General features: G+C 37.0%; 9 protein-coding genes across 9 annotated transcripts; 3 read left to right on the forward strand and 6 right to left on the reverse strand.

Moving 5' to 3' along the window:
* Positions 1-193: 193 nt before the first annotated feature.
* GWT1 (glucosaminyl-phosphotidylinositol O-acyltransferase) lies at positions 194-1,654 on the forward strand (the record flags this gene model as incomplete). Its single annotated transcript, XM_448922.1, has 1 exon — positions 194-1,654. One exon carries the CDS (start codon positions 194-196, stop codon positions 1,652-1,654), a length of 1,461 nt encoding a protein of 486 aa, XP_448922.1.
* Positions 1,655-1,733: 79 nt separating this feature from the next.
* Positions 1,734-5,000, reverse strand: SRS2 (DNA helicase SRS2; the record flags this gene model as incomplete). Its single annotated transcript, XM_448923.1, has 1 exon — positions 1,734-5,000. The coding sequence occupies one exon, from the start codon at positions 4,998-5,000 to the stop codon at positions 1,734-1,736; it is 3,267 nt and encodes a 1,088-aa protein (XP_448923.1).
* Positions 5,001-5,472: 472 nt separating this feature from the next.
* TOK1 (Tok1p) lies at positions 5,473-7,863 on the forward strand (the record flags this gene model as incomplete). Its single annotated transcript, XM_448924.1, has 1 exon — positions 5,473-7,863. One exon carries the CDS (start codon positions 5,473-5,475, stop codon positions 7,861-7,863), a length of 2,391 nt encoding a protein of 796 aa, XP_448924.1.
* Positions 7,864-8,523: 660 nt separating this feature from the next.
* Positions 8,524-11,154, forward strand: KHA1 (Kha1p; the record flags this gene model as incomplete). Its single annotated transcript, XM_448925.1, has 1 exon — positions 8,524-11,154. The coding sequence occupies one exon, from the start codon at positions 8,524-8,526 to the stop codon at positions 11,152-11,154; it is 2,631 nt and encodes an 876-aa protein (XP_448925.1).
* A 79-nt stretch (positions 11,155-11,233) lies between these two features.
* On the reverse strand, positions 11,234-15,577 carry BCK1 (mitogen-activated protein kinase kinase kinase BCK1; the record flags this gene model as incomplete). The annotated part of the gene is made up of 1 exon (XM_448926.1): positions 11,234-15,577. One exon carries the CDS (start codon positions 15,575-15,577, stop codon positions 11,234-11,236), a length of 4,344 nt encoding a protein of 1,447 aa, XP_448926.1.
* A 392-nt stretch (positions 15,578-15,969) lies between these two features.
* MRPL49 (mitochondrial 54S ribosomal protein bL21m) lies at positions 15,970-16,437 on the reverse strand (the record flags this gene model as incomplete). The annotated part of the gene is made up of 1 exon (XM_448927.1): positions 15,970-16,437. The coding sequence occupies one exon, from the start codon at positions 16,435-16,437 to the stop codon at positions 15,970-15,972; it is 468 nt and encodes a 155-aa protein (XP_448927.1).
* Positions 16,438-16,834: 397 nt separating this feature from the next.
* On the reverse strand, positions 16,835-17,485 carry PHS1 (enoyl-CoA hydratase PHS1; the record flags this gene model as incomplete). The annotated part of the gene is made up of 1 exon (XM_448928.1): positions 16,835-17,485. The coding sequence occupies one exon, from the start codon at positions 17,483-17,485 to the stop codon at positions 16,835-16,837; it is 651 nt and encodes a 216-aa protein (XP_448928.1).
* Positions 17,486-18,225: 740 nt separating this feature from the next.
* On the reverse strand, positions 18,226-21,597 carry SAP185 (Sap185p; the record flags this gene model as incomplete). The annotated part of the gene is made up of 1 exon (XM_448929.1): positions 18,226-21,597. One exon carries the CDS (start codon positions 21,595-21,597, stop codon positions 18,226-18,228), a length of 3,372 nt encoding a protein of 1,123 aa, XP_448929.1.
* A 911-nt stretch (positions 21,598-22,508) lies between these two features.
* CHS6 (Chs6p) lies at positions 22,509-24,977 on the reverse strand (the record flags this gene model as incomplete). Its single annotated transcript, XM_448930.1, has 1 exon — positions 22,509-24,977. One exon carries the CDS (start codon positions 24,975-24,977, stop codon positions 22,509-22,511), a length of 2,469 nt encoding a protein of 822 aa, XP_448930.1.
* Positions 24,978-25,106: the final 129 nt, after the last annotated feature.

Here is a 25,106-nt window from a genome sequence, read left to right on the forward strand (position 1 = left end):
GAAATGAAGGTCGGAAAACTCATATCATCCAATCCAAGTATAAACCACTTAACACTAACATATACTTTGTGCAAATAGAAATCATACATTAGGAATATACTGGGCTCTTGTCTCTATTTGCTATTTGGAAACTGAGGTTGCAGTTGGTAAAAAGGAAATAGGCACGTATACTATTTTGGCTAACAGATTACTGATGTCAAGTCTCAAAGAGAGAAAGGAAGCCTTTGTATCTGGCTTAGAAGGTGGCTCTATATTGGAGATTAATGTCGTAACATCAATTGCGTTGACAAGTTATCTATGCGCCAATTTGATCAGTTACAATGATACACAAAACATTCCATTGGGGATCGATTTCGTCCTTAACTGGGTTGCTATGCTTCTATCATTTACATTATATTCACAAGATATCTATTTATTGACCACATTATGCTTAATCCCATCGATTGGGTGGTTTCTTCTCAACTATAAGAGGAATTTAAAACAAAGTAAAAACACAGTGAAACATACCACTAAAGAGGCAGTTCAAAAATTCGAGCTTACCAAAAAACCATTCCTCACAGCTTATAGAAGTGGTATGCTGATTTTAACATGCTTAGCCATCTTAGCTGTTGATTTTCAAATATTCCCCAGAAGATTTGCAAAGGTTGAAACTTGGGGAACATCTTTAATGGATCTGGGTGTTGGATCATTTGTGTTCAGTAATGGTATTGTTTCATCGAGAGGTTTATTCAGAGAGAAAATGAAAGACAAAAAAGATAAGGCCTCATCTATCAAAAAGATCTTTGCTGCCACCAGATCAGGTACTACACTTCTCATTTTAGGGTTGTCTAGGCTATTTTTTGTTAAGAATCTAGAATACCAAGAGCATGTTACTGAGTATGGTGTTCATTGGAATTTTTTCATTACATTGTCTCTACTTCCACCTGTTCTAGTGCTTATCGACCCAATTACTTCTTATATACCCCAGTGCATACTTGCTATGCTTTTTTCAACAGTCTATCAATTATTTTTGATTAAGGATGATAGTCTATTAACCTACTTGGTCTTATCAGATAGGAACACCTTTATCAATGCTAATAGAGAAGGTCTGATATCTTTTGTTGGATATTGCTCAATATTTTTATGGGGACAAACCATTGGATTTTTTATCTTGGGTAATAAAAAGACTACTAACAACCTTTATAAGTGTTCAGTCACTGTATCAAGAGATAAGAAAAACAGAACTCTTTGGGATAGGCTAACAACTGTAGGCCCATCTTTGGGATTACTTATTTGGTTCATAATCACTTATGCCCTCTCAGAAGGGTTGTATTTGATACACCCACAAACCGTGTCAAGAAGATTTGCAAATATGCCTTATGTGTTGTGGGTTGTGTGCTACAATACAGCCTTTTTGCTGTGCTATTCTTTAGTGGACAAACTATTTGGAAATAGCTCCAACTTTTACCGGATATCTACCCTTTTAGAAGCAATGAATTGCAATGGTTTAGCCATGTTTTTAATATCCAACGTATCAACAGGACTAGTAAATATGTGCATTCCAACCATAGACCAAAATGATAAAGTGTCAATAGTAATACTACTGATTTACGCAGCCTTCTTGGCAATGGTTTCATTTAGTCTCTACAAACACAAAATATTTATTAAATTATGAGTATACTTCTCTGAAGAAATTGAACTTGATTGCGGAAGAGTGTGTATTAAACATAAGTTATAGAAATAAAATATACATACTAATCAATGACTATAATGTCAGAGTCATTCAGTTTGGCTTTCTTTTTTGCCCTATTTAGTTGTGAGAAAATATCATCTTGTAGAATTGGCATCTCCTTCTTGACTCCAATTCCTTCCTGCTTAACTGGCAGTTTCGAGCTTTTTCTAGCAGCATCTGCGAGTATTTTAGCAGATGCTATAATTGGACGATTATCAATCTTTAGTTCTGAAGGGTTATGTAGTAATTCAGATGCAGTTTTATTTGTAACTTCGTCACCTTTGTAATCATTATCTTCAAGTTTGATCACTTCTGTGTATTTACTTTCCTTTGAAACAATATCTATGGGCTCGCTTTTTATCAGTCTTTTACGAACAACTTCTCTGGATCTTTTAAGACATGTTGTTTGATTAGATGGGATGACACGCGCAGCATTATCATGAATACTGGTGACACCAGAATTGCGGCTATCCTGCTCTTCAACCTTTACGTGATGGTTATTAGAGGTTGTTTTTCCATAGCCCCTCTCCGTCCTGATATTTGAATTCAAACTCAAAGAGTGGTCAATTGCTGTATTCTGAACAGTTTCAGCGTCCAGGCTATTTGAACTTATATCATCCGCTTTCTTAATTTGTTTCATTTTTGACATTATATCAGTTTTGGTCTTTTTTTTTGCATCATTATTCACCATTTTGTTAACATGCTTATCCCATTCACCAGTTGCTTTTAAATGCTCTGATGCAGTAGTGAACTCGTTCCTTAGTGAGGTCATGTCATGGACATTTTTAGCTAGATCGAGGTTCATTCCTAATCTGAATATATTTCCACCCCAGTAGAACTTTTCTCTTCGAGCGTCAATATAAGCCTTATAGTCTTTTATTAACTGACTCAATGAGAAATTTTTGGTATTAGTAGGAAATTGAACACCAACCAGATTATATAGCTTTTTAAGACCCGAAAAGTCAACCAAAGCCTTTTGAAATGGCGCTGTAGTCTTGAGCAGCTCTTGCGTTAAAAATCTACTGGGTACTCGAGGAACAGCGGCATCCATATCCGTGACGGAAGATAAATATAGCAGATATTTTGCCCTTGTTTGGGCAACGAAAAACATTCTCCTTTCCTCATCAATCGATTCCTCTACATTATTGTTCTGTGATTTCTTATTTGTTAACTCCTCTTTGTTATCACCATCACCTTCCTCTTCGTTATCTGATGTATTGTCCTTGTCATCTGAAAATATTGCTGGTATATTATTATCTTCACAACCAGGTATAAAGACAACAGGCCATTCCAAACCTTTAGAACCATGAATTGTACAAACAGTAACTGTCCCGAGCGTTCCTTTATTACCATCGTCCGTAGTAGCTACAGTCTTTTCGCCTGCGAAAAGGGATAATGAGTTTAAAAATTGTAATATGTAGTCTGCTAGGGAAATACCATGGGATTTAGTCGTATTAATGCTCGAAAGAGCAGTGTTTTCTTGATTAATCATGCTGTCATCTTGATTCTCTTCTGTATCAACAAAATAGGATCTTAACAACTGTATGTTTTTATGACGCGGATTCTCGAGGTTCGGATCACCATCTATGTCAATCTCACCCTTTTTCTTGCCGTCCTTGAATAAAAATTCATGTTTCAAACCTGACTTTTCATATATTAAATCAAACACCTTTACTAACCGTACAGATAGTTCTTGACCATTCTCTTTATTACACTCTTCAACCAATTTACAGAGGCCCGAAACAACTCCTCTAGCAGACTTCGGTATATCAACATATACGCGACCAATTGCAATTAGGTTCAATATCTCTAACTTGGTTTTATCTGTATATTTGGCAAATATTTCTCTTAATCTTTCAGCAGATGTATCTCCGAAACCTCTGCTTGGGTATGATAATGATGAAATAATAGCTTCCTCATCATTTTCCGATACCATAATTCTAAATATATTAAGCATAGCCATTATTTCCTTCAATTCCCAAAACGCTCGCCCTCTAAGTATTTGATATGGGATTCGGTACTCTATTAAACTTTTTTCTATCATCCTGATTTGTCTTCTCTTTCTTACTAGTATAGCAAAAGAGTCATAGCTAAAAAGGTTAGGGAGTGATTTTAAGTATAGGATCTCCCTGGCAATCGATGGCGCCTCTAAAAAATACGCCGGAAAATTCATATATACAGGCAAAATATGGGAAGTAAACTGAGCCTTTAGCGGTAATCTTTGTTCTCTACCCTTTTGCTGCTGCTTAATTAATGTCTCGCTAGTATCTAGAATCTTTTGTGAGGAACGATAGTTTTCAACAAGTATTACCCGTGAGCACTCCAATGGACATTTATTTGACATCTCTTGGAAATTGTGTGCTAGTGCATATCTAAATGCATAAATACTTTGATCAGGATCCCCAACTACAGTAATACCTCTAGAAATGTGGTGGTTCCCCCGTGCCAGTAGAAACATTAGATCAATCTGAATACTATTTGTATCTTGGAATTCATCAACGAAAACATGCTGTACAAAAGGCAGACATCTTTCTGCAGTTAACAATCGAAACGTAAACATCAGTAAATCATCAAAATCTAATGCATTTAACTTGAACAATTCGTCTTGATACAACTCATAAAAATGAGAGAGTGCCGAATCATGTGCTGAGTCGTCCTTGTATTCCTGTGGCAGTATAGCACTAGATTTGAGCCTGGAAATATGCTTTTTTATGAGTTTCTGATGGACATCCCAGTCAGGACTATCATTAGGCCCTGACGACTTATTCTTAGAATCTGATTTACTATCTCTTTTTGGCAGGCACAGATTCACTTTTCTCGTAGTCGAGTGAGCGTAATCTCTAATTTGATCAGGCATATTTTCTATCATCTTAGTCATAATTACTTCAATCTCTTTTTCATCTACTATCCTCCAGCCTTCTTGCAGTCCCACTCGCGAACCAAACCTCGCTAAGATCTTTAAACAAATGCTATGAAATGTTCCTATCATTATATCAGATGACCTAAATTCTGTATTCTCAAGCAGTACAGCCAATCGATCTTTCATTTCCTTCGCAGCCTTATTGGTGAAAGTAGTAACTATTATATCTCTAGGATCAATCCTGTAGTGTAGTATCAGATATGCTACTCTTGACGTCAAAACCTTTGTCTTACCTGTCCCTGGACCAGCAATGACCTGTAACGCCTTAGTTGGATCGAAAGTAACTGCAGCCCTCTGCTGCTGATTCAGACCACCCAAAATATCTCGCACCCGATGTGACTTGTAATCTCTGTCCAATGAATCGTTCATATTCTCTTTATTATACAAAATATTACTGTTGTATGTGGGACGATCAGGCCATAATATCAATCTTCACAATATAAAAATCCCTGGCAGAAGAACAAACACTGTTAATATTAAGTGAGTAGATTTTAATGACCAAATACCACAATATGACAACAAGAATTAGATAAAGAATTGAGCTCATCGACTTATTGCTAATCGCAGATGTTTAAATCAAAACAAAAGCTCATCGCTGACGTTTTCGCGCAATTTCTCTTTCAAGCAACTTTTTGATCATAATAGCGAGACTCACAATGGAAATCTGGATTGATGCCAGTATTAGTTATAGTCACGTCTGCCGTTGACTTAGCTAAACGGCTCAGTAGCATCTTAGTGTTGATGAAAGTCAGTGGTGGAGTTGGCTCTAATAGATATTAACCTAACGTTACTTGAGGAACTTTCTTAGGATCTGATTGCGATAAGCCAACAATAATGTACTATGGCTCGACATGGTATTGAAAGAGAGGACTCTGTGACGTCTGAATTAGCCAGATTGGAGAGGATATTCTCGCATCATAGGATCAACCATGATACAGTGCTGAAAGATGCACTTCAGTTTAGCAATGAACGAGTCACTATCATTAATGCGAACCCAGCATCTAAGGAATTTGGTTTTTGGTTCATTGTTTCTTGCTATTTCCCAGTCATTACTGCATGTCTTGGTCCAGTTGCAAATACGATTTCAATTGCGTGCGCGGTCGATAAATGGAGAGTGAACTACTTTTACGTTGAAGGTGGGGGTGATAAAGTTTTCACCCATATCGATGATCCCAGAGGTGTCTTTGCTGTTAATATAATTTCATTAGTCATTGGATGCTGCTCCAATGCGGTATTGTTTCTACATTTTGCCCGGAAACTTAGCTACCTTAAATCTCAAATTATAAATATAGTAGGGTGGACTCTGGCTGGAGGAATGTTAATGATTGACGTGATAGTGCTAAGCACTCATAATATTGATGAAACATATCAAGAGAAAACCATAGGATTTTGGTACGCTGCAATTACATCTGGATTGTATCTGTGTTGTACTTTAACTTTGTCAATCCATTTTGTGGGACATAAGCTACAAAAATATCCTGCTCAATTTAATTTACTACCCAATGAAAGAAGTATTATGGTTTTTACTGTTATTTTATCAATATGGCTTATATGGGGTGCTGGTATGTTTTCAAGACTACTACATATCTCTTACGGCAACGCACTATACTTCTGTACCGTTTCTTTGCTAACTATTGGTCTCGGTGATATTTTACCAAAGTCAACTGCGGCGAAATGTATGGCGCTGGTATTTTCCATGACAGGTGTGCTGATATTAGGTATTATTGTCTTTATGACTAGATCTATTCTACAGACCTCCGCAGGTCCTATATTCTTCTTCCACAGAGTTGAACATAGGCGTGTAAAAGCTTGGGAAAAATTGACTAGAGGTGATTGTACACTTACTGACAAAGAGTGTTTTGAATTGATGATGAGTATACGACGCACTTCAAAGATGAAAGGTCATATATATTCATTAATGATCACGATCATTATTTTCATACTTTTCTGGATATTGGGTGCCACTGTTTTTTACTTTGCTGAGGGATGGACTTACTTCAATGCTGTGTATTTTTGCTTTCTGTGCTTATTGACTATTGGCTATGGTGACTATGCTCCTGAAACTGGTGCAGGAAGAGCATTCTTTGTTCTTTGGTCAATCGGAGCCGTCCCCTTAATGGGTGCCATACTATCTACCGCTGGTGATTTATTATATGCCAGTTCCGAGTCGCTTGATGTCAAATTAGGTAAATGGTTAAAAAATAGCGTTAAAACAGTGCTGATAGGTCCCAATTTAACCAAAAAACAATCATATACTTCTTCCTCTCCCTTAGAGGAACAAGCAGAGGTTAATGAGTTCAACTTTGGAAACGATGATGGAATTGGAATCATAGATTCCACTTTCAATAATGACGAAGACAGTCAGTCGACAGTTTCAGACAACATTGGGGATCCAATAAATATCAGAATGGCCAGCTCTAATAATAATAATAATGTAGATGGCTTGCATACTCTTGCGGCTGCTATATCACGTTCATCAAGTTATCGCAGGAAAGGAGCTTCAAGTGGCAGTAATAGAAGGAGAAATAACTCTATAAAAGACGAAGTGGAGAAATGCAATAGAGAGGATGAAGTGTTTGAAGGAACAGATCTCTTTGGAGATATAAGAACAGAAAGAGAGAAGATAACAAGGCTAAATCAGCTAGTGAAAGTTCTTAAGAGACTGCATGAAATGTCTCTTAATGATAAAGACAAGAAACTCAATTACAATGACTGGAGTAAAATACATCACCTGGCTTTAAAAAACTTAAATAATGATGGCATCGACCCCAACCCTACCTATTGGCTTTCCGAATACTCTCCTCTAAAATTCCCTTTAAACCAACCTCATTATGCTTTCATGAAAATCATGGGATTGATGGATAGAACATTGAGAAACTTGGCTATTGATGAATCTATGAGAGGTCAAAGCCATTTCAGGGAGGATGCCGCAAATTTTATGATTAACCCATTCAATCGTTTGCCAGTGATTACTCATTCAGAGGAACAAACTCTTTCGTCGTCCCCTTTTAGTCATACAAGCAGTGCAGCGTCGTTGACTAGCTCATTTGACTCCAGCAACAATTCAGTGGCCTTCTCTCAAGATGATGCACACGCATTTACATCCTTGGAAAACTCTGAAAGTCTTCATAATAGCGAAAACTCTAGTGAACTACAACATGAAGCATCCACTACTTCTGACTCCAATACAAATACTTTTGATAAAGGATCAAGGTCTACTGAACACGATTAAAGCATGTCTAACGCAGGCTTCAGATGATTATTTACTCAGTATTTACGAATCAACTCCTAACTTACTATTCCAATCACAGATATACTAATGATATGAATGATACTGAGAGAATTAGAACCAACAGAATGTGTATATTCGGAATACACTTTAAATATAATAAATAAACTAATTTTAATAATTTAATGCACTTCACATGTTTAATATGACAATCTGAACTCTCTGATCGCATACTACTAATCCTCTTCCCTTACGACTTTAGATGCTTTATTGTCTACCCCAAAGTCTAATTTCAACAATATTGCACCTAGAATACTGGTAAAGATGAGAAATAGTAGAATTTAAAAAATCCAATATAGTCTTCTCTGTAGCAACGATTACCTAGCAAAGTAGACTGAATATGGTATTAGATATCAAGTTAGAAAAATAGCACATAGGAATTTATTGACTAAGATAATCTGGAAAATATCTGCTTTTACAATAGTCTATCAATACAGAAAGTATCAATCATTTTATCTACAAGTGCTATTTTAAGTATAATCTATAAGAGCTTGTGGATTATTGGAAAGACCCTACTATTTTTTAACCTTATAAGAGAGCGTCGGTACTATTGGCAAACGTAAAGACGAAGATAGAGACGTTGCAATTTGAAAAAGAGCAGTCATGGCTGAAATCGGCGGTGTTTTGTCTGGAGTAAACCCATTTCATTATAACCCAGGGTCACCGATAACACTGTTTTTATTTCAAGTATGTCTCATATTAGCTACGTGCAACTTGGTACATATACCGTTTTCAAAGCTGAGGCAGCCGAAGGTGATATCAGAAGTTACAGCAGGTGTAATATTGGGCCCAACTGTTTTTGGACAAATACCAAATTACACAGAAACTGTCTTCCCCCAATCTTCTATTCCAGGCTTAAACTTGACGGCCAATCTCGGAATTATTTTATTTATGTTTTTTTTGGGACTGGAGGTTGATATTGCATTTATAAGAAAGCATTTAAAGTCTGCAATTTCCATTGGCCTTGTAACATTAGCAGTTCCATTTGGATGTGGTTGCCTAATAGCCATTCCACTATACTCAAACTATGCAAATAAAGATCCAAATGCGAGACATATTAAATTTACCGTATTTATGGTATTTATAGCTGTTTCTATGGCAGTAACTGCATTTCCTGTATTATCCAGAATTCTGAATGAATTACGGTTGATTAAAGAAAGACCTGGCATTATTGTTCTTGGGGCTGGGATTATCAATGATATTTTAGGTTGGATTTTGTTGGCATTAAGTGTTATTTTGTCAAGTGCCGAGTCAAGTCCAGTTAATACTGTCTACATTCTGCTAATAACATTAGGCTGGTTCCTAATATATTTTTACCCACTGAAATACATTGTTCGTTGGGCACTAATTAAAACACATGAATTAGATAGAAGCAAACCATCACCGATAGCCACCATGTGCATTCTTTTCATAATGTTTATTTCTGCTTACTTTACTGATATTATTGGTGTGCATGCTATCTTTGGAGCATTTATAGCTGGTCTTATTGTTCCTAGAGAAAATCACTATGTTGTGAAATTGACAGAAAGGATGGAAGATATACCAAACATTGTTTTGATTCCAATCTACTTTGCTGTAGCTGGTCTAAATGTAGATTTGACACTTTTAAATAAAGGAAAAGATTGGGGTTACGTATTCTTATCCATCGCAGTAGCAATTGCAAGTAAAGTAGTATCAGGCACTGCCATGGCTAAATTGCATGGGTTGTATTGGAGAGAATCAATGGCAATTGGCGTTTTGATGTCTTGTAAAGGTATTGTCGAGATTGTTGTATTAACTGTTGGTCTAAATGCTGGCATCATAAGTCACAAGATTTTTGGCATGTTTATTTTAATGGCTTTGGTATCAACTTTTGTCACAACACCATTAACACAATTAGTTTATCCAAATTCTTACCGAGAGCAATTAAAAAAAGAACAGCCATCTGATAACGAATCTACCGTTTTAATTCAGAAGGACGATTCGACGGACTGTGACTATCAAAATAAAATGAACTGGCATGAATTAAAACAATATTCTATACCAAGAGTAATTAATGTCATCAATACGCCAGAGATAATATCATCATCACTAGAATTTTTAAACTTTTTCCTATTTAAAGGAAATGTGGATAAACAGCCAAGGTCATCGAACAAAGACCTGCTGATCAGCAGAGTATCTACTGGTTCAACAATTAAATCTTCATCTAAATTAAAAAAATTAACACATTCTCTAAAACGTATGAATGAGGAGTCAAATGAGAAAATGGCGACGATAGGAGAATATCCAACTGGTTTTAGTAACATGTCTACGTTGAGAGCAATCCATCTAAGATTACTAACAGAAAGAACAACCGACTTACTTCAATCTTCCTCATTGTATAACGATGACCCACTCTTCACTGCAAACTCCGATTACATTCTCAATATTTTTGAAATCTTCTCAAATCTAAGTAAGGTACCATTTACAAGTGAAGTTATTTTTTCCACCATGCGTGAGAAAGGCGTAAATGCCACTAGATTACAAATGATGCCAAATGAACTAGTTCTCTTTCCTTTGAAGGGAGCTTCTTATGAACATAAAGGAAGTCCTGGCTTGAGTGACGAAAAGTATTCCAGTTTTGACCATTTCTTGTCGCATATTATTGGCCTAAATGAGCTCCCATCTATTTTTTTCCAGACGTTAGCTAGTGATTTGAAAACAAATTTTGCTATGCTAATATCGAATACATGTGGAAGATTGAGCATAGAGAGATTCAAGAAGAAACATTTCATTCTATTACTACCTAATCCCAATATGACACACTCTGATTTTCTAGGCTTGTATATCCTTTTGAAGCTTTGCTATAACGACTCCTTGAGCCATGAAAATAATATATTCAGCATTTACTATAATAACATGAACACCAGATTTGAAGAAGAGTTTCAAAATCTGATAGCCGACCAATATTGGTTTGATGATGTGAATTTAAAAATCTCCAGTATTACTGCTAGCATAAAAACTGAGGGTGATTACAGAACGAAACCATTTGTCGAATCAGTGCTAGAAAAAGGTCTCAGTTCAGAGGAACTGGAAGACCTAGAAGAAAGCACATTTATTATTGCTGAAAATAAATTTGATAGGAATGAACCATTTGAAAATGATGTCAAGAGTACTATATATGATGCTGCTAATAAACGCTTCAATGTCCTCATTGTTCATTATTTTAATCGCGTGAACTTCCCACATAAAAGCTCTTTTATATCAACCGAATAGTTGAGGATGCATTATATATATTTATTAAGTTTTAATATAAAAGTTTATGCTGCACTATATAGTCCCAGGAAGATAAGACCTAAGTGTTACGTAAGACAGACGAATTTAACTTGTCATTTGTTTTGATAAACTCATAAAGCCTGGTTCTCGAAAAGTTGAAAGCTGGATCAACCTTACTGAAGGAATGTTCCAGCAAATCATCTGCAGTTGGCCTTTTTTCAGGGTCAATCTCAAAACACTTGCTTAAAAAGTCTTTGCCTTTGGATGAAATCAATTGAATTGTGTCATCTGGAATAGGTGGTGCTGATTTAGATTTACCAATTTGAAACATCGCAGCAACAACTTCTAGATTTGACCATGGCCTTTTACCCGCAAACATCTCTAGTACTACACACCCAAGCGACCATATATCAACTTTTGCACTATATCCCTGCTTAGTATCGACCATTTCGGGTGCCATCCAAAATACCGTACCTCTCATAGTCATATCCGAATTAGAGTAAATATTTTTTGACTTTTTAGAAATGCCAAAATCACTTATCTTACATATACCATCTTCATCTAATAGCAAATTATCAGCTTTCATATCTCTGTGTAATATACCTTTGGAGTGAAGGTATTTTAAACCGCTCAAAACCTGTGTATTCAAATGCCTAATCAACTTTTCATCAAATCGGCCATAAAGCCTAATAAGGGACCCTACTGATCCTCCTGCAACATATTCTAAAAACAAACTGTAAATATTTCCCCTTATCTCAGATCCCAAGTATTGCACAATATTTAAATGATCAAGATCCTTCAAGGTAGCTACCTCAGATTTTAAAGCCTCTACCATATCTTTCACGAGTTCATTTTGTGTGCCATATTTAGGTACCTCTACCTGTTTTACTGCCATCATTTCACCTGTCGTTATATTTAGTGACAAATAAACTGCACCAAATGATCCTTTACCAATCATTTCACCTTTCATCCACGCAAACTCTTTGTACTCACCTCTGGCATTTTTTGATTTATTGATCTCAATAGTGTTTTTGTCTGTTATTTCAACAATCTTGGTGCCCCACATTTTTGTATTACTCCGTTTTACTTTCATGCTGTTTCTTCTAGCCTCTCCTGCCTCATGAGCAATGGCTCTGATTGTCCTAGTTCTTCTTGGCAAGCTGGTGTTAGACTTCTTCTCTTTTATTACATTATCATTATTTTGACTTTTGACACCCTTTTCTGATATATTTGAGTGCTGCTCTAAAATAGAATTAATACGGGCCTTATCACTAGTTTTTGAAACAGGACTCTTGGAGTTATGCAATTCTTCAACCACCGGCTTATCCAAATGTGCACGCGGGAAAAATCTCTCCAAATTTTGGTAGACTATCTCAGCCGTAGGGCGAAGAGTCATTTTCCTCACAGGTGTTAACTTATTATTCATCGAGTATATCTTATCATCATCCTCAGAATCAGTTTTATTGAAATTATTATTTTCAGGGACTACTTCAGTTTCACTGATTTTGGTTTCGGATCCCCATATAATGTCTTCTGAAGATGCACTATCCTCATCAGAGTCAGAAAGCTCAGGAACATCGTTAAAATTGATTGTATTTTCTTCAAAAACATCAGCCGCTGATGCGGATGATACAATCCTCTTAGAACTTCCTCTTTTTAATATTGGGGATGTCGAGTAAATAACTGAATTATTAGATACACTAGATGTCGATCGGTTCACTCTAGACCTAAGCACCTCAGTCATAGAAAACATATGGTCATCCTCCAATTTACCCTTCCTGCTTATGTCTCCAACACCTTTGTATGGCTGTGGAACCAAAACATGACTTGATCCAGGAGTATACGAAGACACAATTTTTTCAGAAGAGGGACTATTAGTCTCAGAATTCTTGTAGCTTTTTCTTGAAGGTGATAATTCATCTCTTCTACTTCTATCATTATTGGTGACAATAGATACGGATTTCGAAAGACTTCTAGATTTTTGAAGTCTCATTGGAGAGCCTGTTATGGGTGCCTTTGGTGCTTCCCTCTTAGGTGCTAATTCTGGATTTGTGTATGGAGATCTCCTCCTGTTATTAAAGTCTATCTCTTTACCCTCATCCTTTCTTAGAACATGAAAAGAATTTCTTTGTAAATCATCTTCTAAGCCTTTATGTTTTATTTTATCTGGTATCTTTAAAGTAAATTGCGCTTCAGGCTTGACATCAGGTACCTTTCCTGGTACTAAACTAGATTGATTTTCTTTGAAATTCCAGTAATTAACATCGTCATTCACATTGGAAGCATCATAAAAATAGCTTGGAGTTTGTGGATATTGTCTTCCTGGAGCTGATGATCTATCATCAAATGATGCTATATCAGATGAAGACGTTATAGTAGATATTTCATCATTGGAAGCCAGAATACTACTATTAATTGATTTAATCGATTCCTTTTTTCTTAGCATTTCACGCTGGCTTGAATTAATTATTGGCTTTCCAGGTGAGTATTTATGAGTTCCTGTATCTCTTATAAAAAGTTTTCTAGAGGTGTTCATAAATAGACTATTTCTTATTGTATCCAACAGCGTGTCATTCAAAGACGCCCCAATATCACAGCCAAAATCAGTCATATGAACGCTACATTCACCAGAAACAATTCTTAGCTTGCGCATAAAATATTCTTTCAGTTTGGAACATTCATTAGGAAGTTCTGATATCAGCAAAGGTATAAATGAAACATTGTCTTTTGTTATTAAGACAAAATCCTCCTCATTAGTAGATGATTTGATTTTTGCCGGATAGTATTTTTTATCCAATAGAAATTTATCAAAGACATTCTCGAAATTCTGACTTTTTGTATCAATTGATGAGGATTTGTGTGCCTGGTGAATTTTTGGTGTCACTATATTATCGGGTTTTACTTGGTCAGTCATATCAAAACCACCCTGTATTTGCTGTAAAGAAACTCTATTTTTTGACAGGTTGGCACTGTTGAGTTGTGTATGATTTTGAGTACTAGGGCTTATAGTTTGGCTTTTCCTTTTAAGCTTTTCCCAGAATGTCGATTTATCTTCTGGCATAACCGCAGAATTTCTGACGTTGAATCCCCCCTTCTCATTTTTCTTTGATTTCGAATATGTTGCCGAAGATGAATGTTGTTGTTTGCCGTTAAAATTAGTAGAGCTACTTTGTGCGGCTATATCATCATTATAGTCATCATTTTTTAATCTACTATATTTTTCATCAGAAATTTCGAAAAGAGTAGGATCTGATCTATTTTTTTGATCCAATTTATTAAATAATGCAGAATACGGAGGAGATAAGGGGGATAAGGTCTTCGCCGTACTTGGTTCACTCTCAACAACTGACTGCGGTCTTGAAGGAATGTGTATTTTTATGTTAGGATTATTCTTTTCCATCTGTGTATTCTCAGCAGAGCTATGCGAAGAAGATCCCATCAAAGAAATAAAACTTCTCCGATATAAAGATCCTGTACTTTTTGTTTTTTTATGTGACTTGACAACACCCTTTTCCGGGGGCTTTCCGAGATTCAGTTGTTCATTATTTATCCCAGATTCTGATGCAGATCGTGAACCTACAATATCATCTTGTGATCTGCTACTTTTATGTCTTAAATTAACACCTTTATTTGGCTCAATATGCATTGCTGCAACACTATTACCACTTCTCTGTCTAGAATGAGAACTAGAGACATTTTTCTTCATAGTATCTTTAAGTAAAGCCTGAAATTTGTCAAATGATGCATTCTTACTGATTGGAAGATGCTTCTCATAGATAGCAAAGTTATCGTAAGCCAATAACCTTAAGAACCTCTGTCCGCACAGCTGATGCCTTTTGAATACAGCAATCCAACTATCCGGGAAATCATGAAATTTAAACCATGCAATCACTCGAGATAACGTCCATTCATCAGGATTTGTAGGATCCCAAGATAAAATCAAATTATCGAATGATAGACTGCTTGTTGACCCAGATGACTTTCTGGAATATGTACTTGAATCCGTGTCAGCATTCTTTTCCAAGCTAGTTGGCCTTGATACATTATCTCCACCCTTATTTGCTTGAGGATGACTGTTCAACGATGAATTATCGAGCGTATATTCCGAGTTCCTGTTCGATGTCGATCGGGGACTATCAATCGATCGCCTATTGTATGAACTACCCATCTTAGAGAATGTCTTGGAGCTTGTTGGCGTGCCATGATTACTTCCACTAGATGCTGTATTTCCAGTGCCAAAAACATAAGTGGATCCGCTATAATCAGTTGAGTTGCTAGAGTTTCGAACATGTGTCTTGAATGACCTCGATGAGCTGACCGAGGCTGATGGGGATGCCTGAGAATTGGCTGAGTACCTTATGCTGGATACCGATCCGGATTTGGAATGACCATTACTGCCGGCTATTTTCTTTAGAAACGTCATTTGAGTTAACTTTTTCTATAATATATGGTCATGTCCTAGAGTTCTATTTTATGTGTAATCTGCTCTGCCGTCACTGCTTACTGGATCAAGATTCGATTCTTTCCGCTCACCAAAAACCTAATATTTGAACGCCGCTGTTGTTGAGTTGGATTATTTGTAAGAACGATAGGCAATTTATAAATAACAGTTCAGTATTTTGATCCAGGGCATCCTTTACCATTAGGCCTCGGCCGGTGTTCTTTATCATCTAGACGGAAAAAGCCAGTAATAATGAGTGACAAGCCTGGAAAAGAATGCTGGGGTTTATATTTATAGTATAGAATCGTAAATTGAATATTATATGATCTGAAATATTTATATACAGGTAATAATCATTCTGGGGAGTTTAATATTCAATTAACTTTTAGTTCTGATATCCTTATCACGGTTTGGTCAGCTTTATTTACAGCATGGCGTACCCTTCTGTTTCTTCTTTTAGTTACCTCTCTTACCTGGTAGGCCCTCTTAGTTTTCTCCAGAACTACTGCCTTCAAGGAGTATATAGATTTGTCGATTGGGTTATCGACCAATTTGTAGTTTCTTGATCCAATGGTGGTGACATCTGTCAAATTTAAGATGTCACCGACGTTGGCTTCCTTCAGCTTGAATGGAAGAATCACCTTATCTCCTTTAGTGACTAGGTAAGGCCTCTCATGGATTTTAAAAATAGCATATAGTTCATTCGATAGCTTTAATGGAGCAAGATCCTTATATTTTTCAGAGACAGTGGAGTTTAATCTTGTCAGCGATTTACTGACTGACTGTATACTGCTCTTCCCAACCGTGAGCAACCCACAACTTCTGGTTAAAAACTTGAACATTTGGAGTACAGTCTAAGTGAGTTATGTCCCAACACCAAAATCTGTATTAATCGAGCCATGAAAACAATACTCTATACCTAGTACATACTATGACTTACTTTAGAGTCTTAAACCTTTCTCGAAGTTTGTCAAGTGTAACTTGTTGCTGTGCTTGTCGTGTTGTGTGCGATGACAGAAGTAAAGGTATACCGTTCTAGCAAGTAAGACTTCAACTTAGCCAGCAAAGTCCGTATTATATGCATCTCCGCCATATACTGTTCTCCATATAGTTATTCTCTCAAGGGTTTCTATATCAGCGAGGAATGATATCTATAATATACTAAATATACATATTTTATACAAATTTGAAGCATCACGTAACTGTTCAGAGTCTTCCTCTCATTGAATTTACGCAGGTTTAAGCTTGCTTCTGGGTCTTGTTAGCCAATTGTTTCATTATCTTTCTCCTTTGAGCCAGCATATGCAGGAACAGCATTGGTAGACCGGGTAGGTAAGTTAACATTACTCCAATCAAAAATCTTTTCCACAATAGAGAATACTTGGCTTCTGCGACAGGTAAGGCAGAGTAAATTATAAGTAGTTCACTAGCCACACCAGTAGGGTACAGAACAAGGAACAAGTTATATCTCAAGTAAACCAAAAACGTTGGAGCACCTCTAGAGCCAATCAAGGTAAAGAAATAAAACATGTATCTGATGATCTCGGTTATCGACCATGACAAAAGTAGAGTAATATAAACAATCCCATGTGCATTTCTTGCTTCTGGCAAATACTGGAATATGCCCAATACTACAACTAGTCTAGACAGGACTTGAGCTGCGGTTGTTAAAAGAGGTGATCTAACAATACCAAATAAGGAGTTCAAAATTTCAATTATAGCACCACATTGTATATAAGTAACAATATCCTTAGTATCTTGATAGAACCTAGGTTGTCCAAGCTTTGGGTACTGCAACAATACCAGGTACAAAATATAACCCCAGCCAATCGCTGAGGCTAGGTTGTACAGAGGCAAATATGAAAATACTGGTCTTCTGTCCTTTGACATCTTCTTTCTCTATTATCAATGATATTATTCTGATTTTTTGTTGTGTCTGTTCTTAGAAATTGAAGGTAATTGTCCTAAGAGATAACTATTGTTTTATAAGAATTGTAGGTTTCAAACTCACAGTCTCTTGCTAGAGACCAGCGACTCTTCTTGGCCTTACAATCGTGCTCGGTTATGTTAATGAATGCTAAATACCTTCCGATTATTTAATTAGAACGGAACTAACAAATGCAAATTATTCATATCTTATTAAGCTTTATATGAGGCTGAATAAGATAATATTTATCTATATATTTACTACTCTACAAAATTAGGCTTGGTTCTTAAAATTTTTATGGTTTCAATTAATGCAAGAAGATATTAAACTTGTGGTAATTATGTTAAAGGTCATTTCACATGAATGATATTATGGTAGTTGTGGGCATTATTATTGGATCTCTGTCCTTTGCTTAGAGAATAACGCTGATTATTTGATACTAGTAATGAAAAATCCAAAATAAGGTAAGATTGAAAATTATTTGACAATTGAAAAAATTAAGAGTATTGTGAATTAATCCATGTCAAAATAATGTGGTTGTAGTAAGAACGAGGTTTTAACTGTTACAACAAACATGGCCAATATTGATAGAAAGTATGCGTCATGACTAATTTCAGTATTTGGGAATGAATCTTTGGCTAATCCCAGTTTGATGAATCAAAAAACTTTCTATCAGACCACTCATAAAAAATAAATAGCAAATTTAGCTATCCTTGAAATCACGATTATAACTTACCATCCCCATCAGACGATCCTGTTCGTTTTCATCCCATGAAAGATTGTCCTTACTTGTAGAACGACAAAGAGTGTATGTATTGAAATCAGTCTCATCTGCTTGGTCCTCATATGGGCTACCTTCTAATTCTGCTTCGCTATCATCACTTAATTCGTTTTCATCTTCATCACTGCTACGCGACCTTGACGAGTTTGAGAAATACCCACCATTTTGCTTATCAGAATACAATGGATTATTTGGTTTTGAATAAGATTGACCATCATCATTTGGATCCACGTAATCATCGTCATCTTCTTCAACATCATGCTGCTCTATTTGTGATACATTATCGAGGTCGAACTGATGTTGGAATATGTTCTTGTTCTCAATTTCTGGAGAAGCTAATTGTGAGGTTTTGGAGAAATTTTTTAGGATGAAAGCATTGGAATCTGACTCCCACGACGTCCCTTCGTTGTCATCAAATTGCTGAGTATCAGGTTTATGAGACTTCCTAGATGGTTCATCAGCCTCTGAGTCGTAAAAATCCTTTCTCAACTGGTCTGACATGTAAGCGCTAAATTTGTTAGTAACATTATTTTCGTCTTCATTATTATTTAGCGCTGAATCTTTGGTTTTGACATCGCCATCATGGAGATCTGCAGGATTGAGTTCTAACCTTGTTTTCTTTCCGTCACCATCAATATATTCATAATATCTTGGGTTATCAATATCATTATATTCGGCATACAACTCGTCATCTTCATCGTCGTATTCATCCATTTGATGTGTTGATGATAGACTGTCATACATATTCATTTGATTCTCATAGGCTTCATCATCTTCTTCAACATAATCAGCATCATCTTCGTCTCTCTCAGCACCTTGGTTAAAACCGGTGACAGAACTGGCTTGTTCATCATCATCATCTTCGTCCTCCAGCTCATCAACTTCATCACCAACATCTCCAAGAATGGTGTTGTACTTTTCTCTAAGATCTGCTAATTCAGTCTCTGCATAGTACTTCCACTTTGCCTCGCTCAAACACGTTGGAATTGTATCAGTTGTAAATGTTATCTTCATTTCATCTAAATAAGCCTCAAATTTTACAATTTCTTCAGCCATCAAGGTAAGATGACCCATATAACCTAATCTAAGAACATGCTTCTCTTCGTATACACCAGATTGTTCATTTCCTTTTATGATTAAGTCCGTCATATGAATATTCTTAAGGAGATCGATCAACAAAAATCTGTTATAACCAGTCATCAAAGGTCCATTAAATATCTGCTGAATGATGTCAAATACAACATTGTGAAGAAAATTGTTCCATACATAATGGAAAAACATTTCCAGGATGACTTCAATAACCCTTGTATCCTCCAAAGCAATTTTTAACTGATCTCCAACGGTTGGGTTCTCACGTAGTTTGTGTTCTGTTTCTGAATCATCTGATATGTTCTCAAGATATTCTTCTTCATTTGTTTCTTTGCTTTCAAATTCGTCTCGAACAGTGTCAGACTTAGCTTGTTCAGATCCATCTGTGTCATCTGCATTGCCTTCTGAATCTAATTGAAGATCATTCATTTCGTTTGCTATCTTTTCATCTTCTTGACTAGTATCAGATTTGAGATCTGTAGTTGGTATATTGTTGTCCTCAATCTCGTTATCAGATTCGTCATTTAGTTTTTGATTTTCTAGTTTCAAAATTCTTTCTCTTTCTTCGTCACGTTCTTTAACAATTGATTCTCCGTTGGGATCGTTCAATAACGTCATATTCGAACAATGAAGCAATTCAGCAATTAGTTCGCAGATTTTGAATCTTTCAAAACCGAGTGGTTCGATTTCACCTTGTGGGGTTTGTAAAGGTGGTAACTCGATTGAAGTTAACATTTGCGTAAATTCTGCCATATGTGCTGCAAACGCCTTAAGTAAATATCCTAGATAAATTGGGTCCCTATCATTTGGCGGATGAGTTTTAATAGTTGTGTAAGCCAGTTGAACAAAATCATAGTCTGAGTTATTCTTTCTTATCAGTTCTATTACTATACCGACACCATTACTCAAGGAAGAACCTGCCTTCAACATAATAGAGATTAATTTTTCAACCATTGGTGGGGAAACCAATTCTCTAATCATTTCATTAGGCCCGATGCTAGATGCAATTTCATTATTACAATTGCCACTTATGGTTACTAAGGCCTTGATGAAATCACCCGCAGCAGATTGAGTGGATTTATCATATTCTGGTGACAAGAAATCTAGTAACTTTGGGATCATACCTTGCTCTTTCAAAATTTTAATAATTCCAGTGGGTGTATCTGCTTTATCTGTAGATATAACTTTTAGCAAAAAATCCATTAATGGTGGGTTATCGATATGAGTTAGAAATATATCCAACAAGTTTGGATGATTTAGAATAAATGCCAAAATACCGTTCAGATCCATATCAAGTAATCTTTCATTTATTTTCATGAAATATGTTGATATTTCAATCGGTAGAGGTGCTGGATATTGCATTATGGACCAAAGTTTCTCTAAAAGGTCTTCATTTTGTATTATTGCCGAAGAAATTGGCCACACATCTGCAGATAAGACTTCAGCAGCCATTCTTGCCCTTCTCAACTCATCTTGTTCCTCATAATCTTGACGCACCGTCACACTCACATCATCTGCATCACTGGAAGAATTACTGTCACTATCTTCTCCCTTTTCGCTTTCTGATTCTTTTGCTACCTCGTTCGTTTGCTTTGTAATATCATCTGCTTCCGTCAAAATGATGTCAGGTGTGGTAGATCTTTTCTCCCTGTCTACTTGCGCTGAATAATGCTCTTCTTCGACAGAAGTTTGTGCATCCTTATTTGATCTTTCTTCTAACTCTTCCAATGTCAGACCTTCAATCAAGCTATTACATTTGACATAATCAATAAGTTTTGATAGGACTTCCGGATATTTGAGAAAGACTAAAAGTTTGAAGTTGGAGCACATCAACTCTGTATAAAGCTCATCATCATCCAATAGAGCATCTAATACATCCATGTTTGGCCTATAGTATTTATATTCTTCCTCTGTAGTCGGTAGAGACTCACCTTCCTCTTCATCGTCTTCTATACTTTCTTCAGAATCTTCCAATTTAGAGGATGAATCTTGTGGTTCATCTTCTGTTTCTGCATTTGTTGCAGTATTAGATTCTTTTTCATCGTTGCCTTTCTCGAGATCTTTATTAAGAGATAGAGCACCACCTTTATAAGCATCAGTTTCTTTCTCGTCCTCTTCAATCTTAATGAAAGCTTTATTTAGAAGACGTGAAAGTGACGATTCAGATGAATAATCTGTACCAAATTTCCAAAAGGATCCTGACATTTTCACTCAAGTTATTCTAAAAATCTATCCCAAAACCTTTTTCAAATAAAATAGAATAAACTATAGGTCTTATATTTCAAAAATAAACTGTAACCAAAAAAAATTTAAGTAAATTGTAGGGTTGAATTTATTATTTGATGACCTTCAATAAAAATATTGCTTTCTTACTGATTAATCCCTTAGTAACATAAAATAAAACTGAAATGAGATTAAAATCTTCCTTTCAAATCGCTTGTGTATTCTGTTTATTTTATTGACCTGCCATCTATTGTATTATAAATATCAAAAGCAAAAAATTATAGTCAACAGTCCTGAATTTCAAATAGTTTTCTCTTAAGAGTAAAGAACCTTATTAATGCTATTGAGTAGGGTCCGACTCGCTCCTGTTTTATAACCTGATTGCTAGCCCGCCCCTCAAGTTCCACCAAGGAGTATAGCTATAAATCTTAGTGCACTGACGCTAATAGTTACGTATTCAGAAGAGGCAGACCGTAATGGTTGAACCAGAATTGCTTAACCTTTGTTGTGAGCCCAAAATTTTTCACGGACAGTGATTTTTTGTCAAATTTTTGATGATTTTTGAAAAACTTCAATGAAAAATTTTGTCAAGTTAGCTGGAACTCGGTGCATGGCCTTCTTAGTAACAACAATATTGTTTTCCGGATTAATCATGTCAACGGACTGGAAATTCCTGATGCAATAAGTGGAATAATTGCAATCTGGCTCATGGTGACCGAGATGGTATGTACAGCATGTTTGCTACAATTACTAAATGTCATATTAATGTTACAATTGCCAAAATGTATAATTGGCGTATTTATGCAGGCTTTTATATAAGAATGATAGGAAAAAAAATAATGCTATTATACTTTACTAAAGATCATGAACTATGCTTTTGATGGTGTGATAAATTAAGCAGGCGGAGAGTCCGTGGTCATTTTTTCAATCCAGTTGAACATTTTATCCATTACGGCGAGGATGCTCCTGTTTATGTATGGGAGACCAACGACCTGGGCACGGATCAAATCAAGACCGTATCTCTCGGCCAACTTGAACAGTATCTTTACATTGTAGAGTTGAAACTCGTTGTAAAATCTAAACTCGTATGATATCTTTTTAACTATGAGGTCAACTGCAACATCATAAGGTAGAATATCATTTTTCATGTCAATGGAATGAATCCTTTGTATCTTGTCTTCGTCAAAATACAACTCTAGTATTTTTGTGGCACTTATGATGTCAAACCGGGCCACTAATGAAGTTCTTAAACATGCAATCGCATCTGACCATTGCCATGTACGCAACATAGTTAAACCCAACAGTTCCCATTCTAGCCCACTATATTTGACATCCTTGTTGTTCATTGCTGCTCGAGTGATTTTTAAGTCCTCGTATATATCAAGAAACAACTGATCCAGCCATCTTTCACATAATCGTTTCTTTCGAAACTGTAGCGGTATGATCGTCGATTGAGAGTTCTCATTGCCCGAGCTATCTGGGGATATGGTCCCCAAATACTCCTGTTGCATGACGAAAACTTTCGAACGTGTCTCCATCAGTCCATTCCAACCCAGATATGTAATTATTTCAATTAATAGATCAAGTACCTGTGCCATAAACCAGTTATTTTGCTTGTTGATAGTATTTCTTGATAGCAATTGATAATCCGCAACCATCTCTACTTCTTGAGGGGAAACAAAATTGATCAAATTAGCAACTTGAGTGCCAAATATTGGACCTATCTTATACGCGGCGTCTTCCCATATCTCCCGAATGAAACCTTTCTCTGATGGGGAATATGGCATGGAGATTCTGCCAAAGATGAACTTCTGGAATTCATCTTGGTATTTCCACTTACTGTTTAAGTTATTGAGTTCGATGGAGGTCAGTTCGCATGGCTCCAGACCTTTGTTTACTTTACCAGGCAAAATTTTGAAACCATCCAATGGCTTTTGATAGTAGTTTAACATGTATGGGTCTGAATACAGGGCTTCTCGTACAGGATCTAACGAATGCAAAGGGTGCATGGAGTTTATAGCCAGCAACGCTTTGTCATATTGGCCCAAGTAAATATATGTCTTTGCCAGCCAGTACCAACTTTTGAAGGAATCGACAGTCAATTCAGTTGAGTGTGTAATTACTTTTTCTGCTAGCTTGAGATCCTCTGCTCTGTAAATGAGATATTGTGTTTGTATGATTAGTAACTCGGATAAACAGTTGACCAGGAACAGGTTGTCAAAATCGTGTTCGGTGTTGTCTGAGAGCATTTTGTTTAACTTATCGATGGTCTTGTGTAGTATAAGTACAAGGTCGTGGTCCATTTCGTCACTTTGGTGCAAAACTGTAGCGAGGACAACCTCATACAATATGCTATTTTTGTTGTCAACTTCCATCAATTCTTTCAGAATTCCAATTGTGTACTCAATCAGGAGCGGAGATGCTATTGACAAGAACTCTAGTATTGACTGTGTCAAGTAATTGGAGACAATGGTGGGTTCTACTGATCTTGTCGAGTCCCAGCCACATTCTAAGAACCTGGGCAAGTATCTGCAGAGCAGTTCCAGTATCCGTTTGCATTTCATGATGTCGTCTGAGTTTGATCCCTGCGTGAGCCCGAGCAAAGGGTACTCGACCAAGCCCGGAAGCTTCCTTGCGGACTCGATGTTTGATATTATGCTTCGAACACACGCGCTCACAAATGCTTCCTCCCAGAGCGCCTCGCTGAGCTGTACCAAAGAAGTTCCGTTTGTGATGTCGACTGCGTTAATCTGGTATGCTGTGTCTGATTCGTATCTGATTCTTATGTCTATATGCGAGAATATGTTGCAACTGCAGTATGTCGAGATGACCTGCTCGCTGCTGCCGGATTTGAGCAGCTTCAGCATAGCGATGGGCATGGACTCGTTGGAGACGTCGACGCCCGATATGTAGAAGTACTGTCCGGTCTCTATATCCTTGTGGTACTTGTCGTAAGAGGTAATGTGTATGAGGTCTGGCGGTCCCAGGCCGAGCTTCCCGCCGCGCGACAGCCGCTTCAGCAGCTGCGTCCGGATGCCGAGCGACTCCCCGAACCTTCTCTCCACAATGCGCGGGAATTCACGCACACCAGGCTGTATATCGGGCAGGCTGGAAGTGGAGCCCTTGCCGTGCGACTTCGAGGCCTTCGCGCCCAAGTTCGATCGCGAGTTGGACCGCGACCGCGACCTGTGCGAGTGGCTGCCGACAGGCTGGAGCTCGAGCTCGAGCTCCAGGTTCGGCAGCGTCAAGTTGCTGTTCCTGTTCCCTTCCCTGTCGAGGTCCTCTATCGACCGTGCGCCCGTAGCGTTCCTGTTCGGCGACAAGTACACCTTGTGATCCTGCTTCTCCTTCCCCCACAGCATTATGCGTTCTTCTTCAGGAGTTCCCTACTCTGTATACACCGATGACCTGTGTATTAAGTTCCTTTTGGGGCCTTCCCAGGTGCCATCAAACTACCTTCTTGGGCTGCACTACCAAAATACAAAATTTCG

The sequence above is a fragment of the Nakaseomyces glabratus genome, chromosome L, assembly GCF_010111755.1.
Source record: "Nakaseomyces glabratus chromosome L, complete sequence".
NCBI lineage: Eukaryota > Fungi > Ascomycota > Saccharomycetes > Saccharomycetales > Saccharomycetaceae > Nakaseomyces > Nakaseomyces glabratus.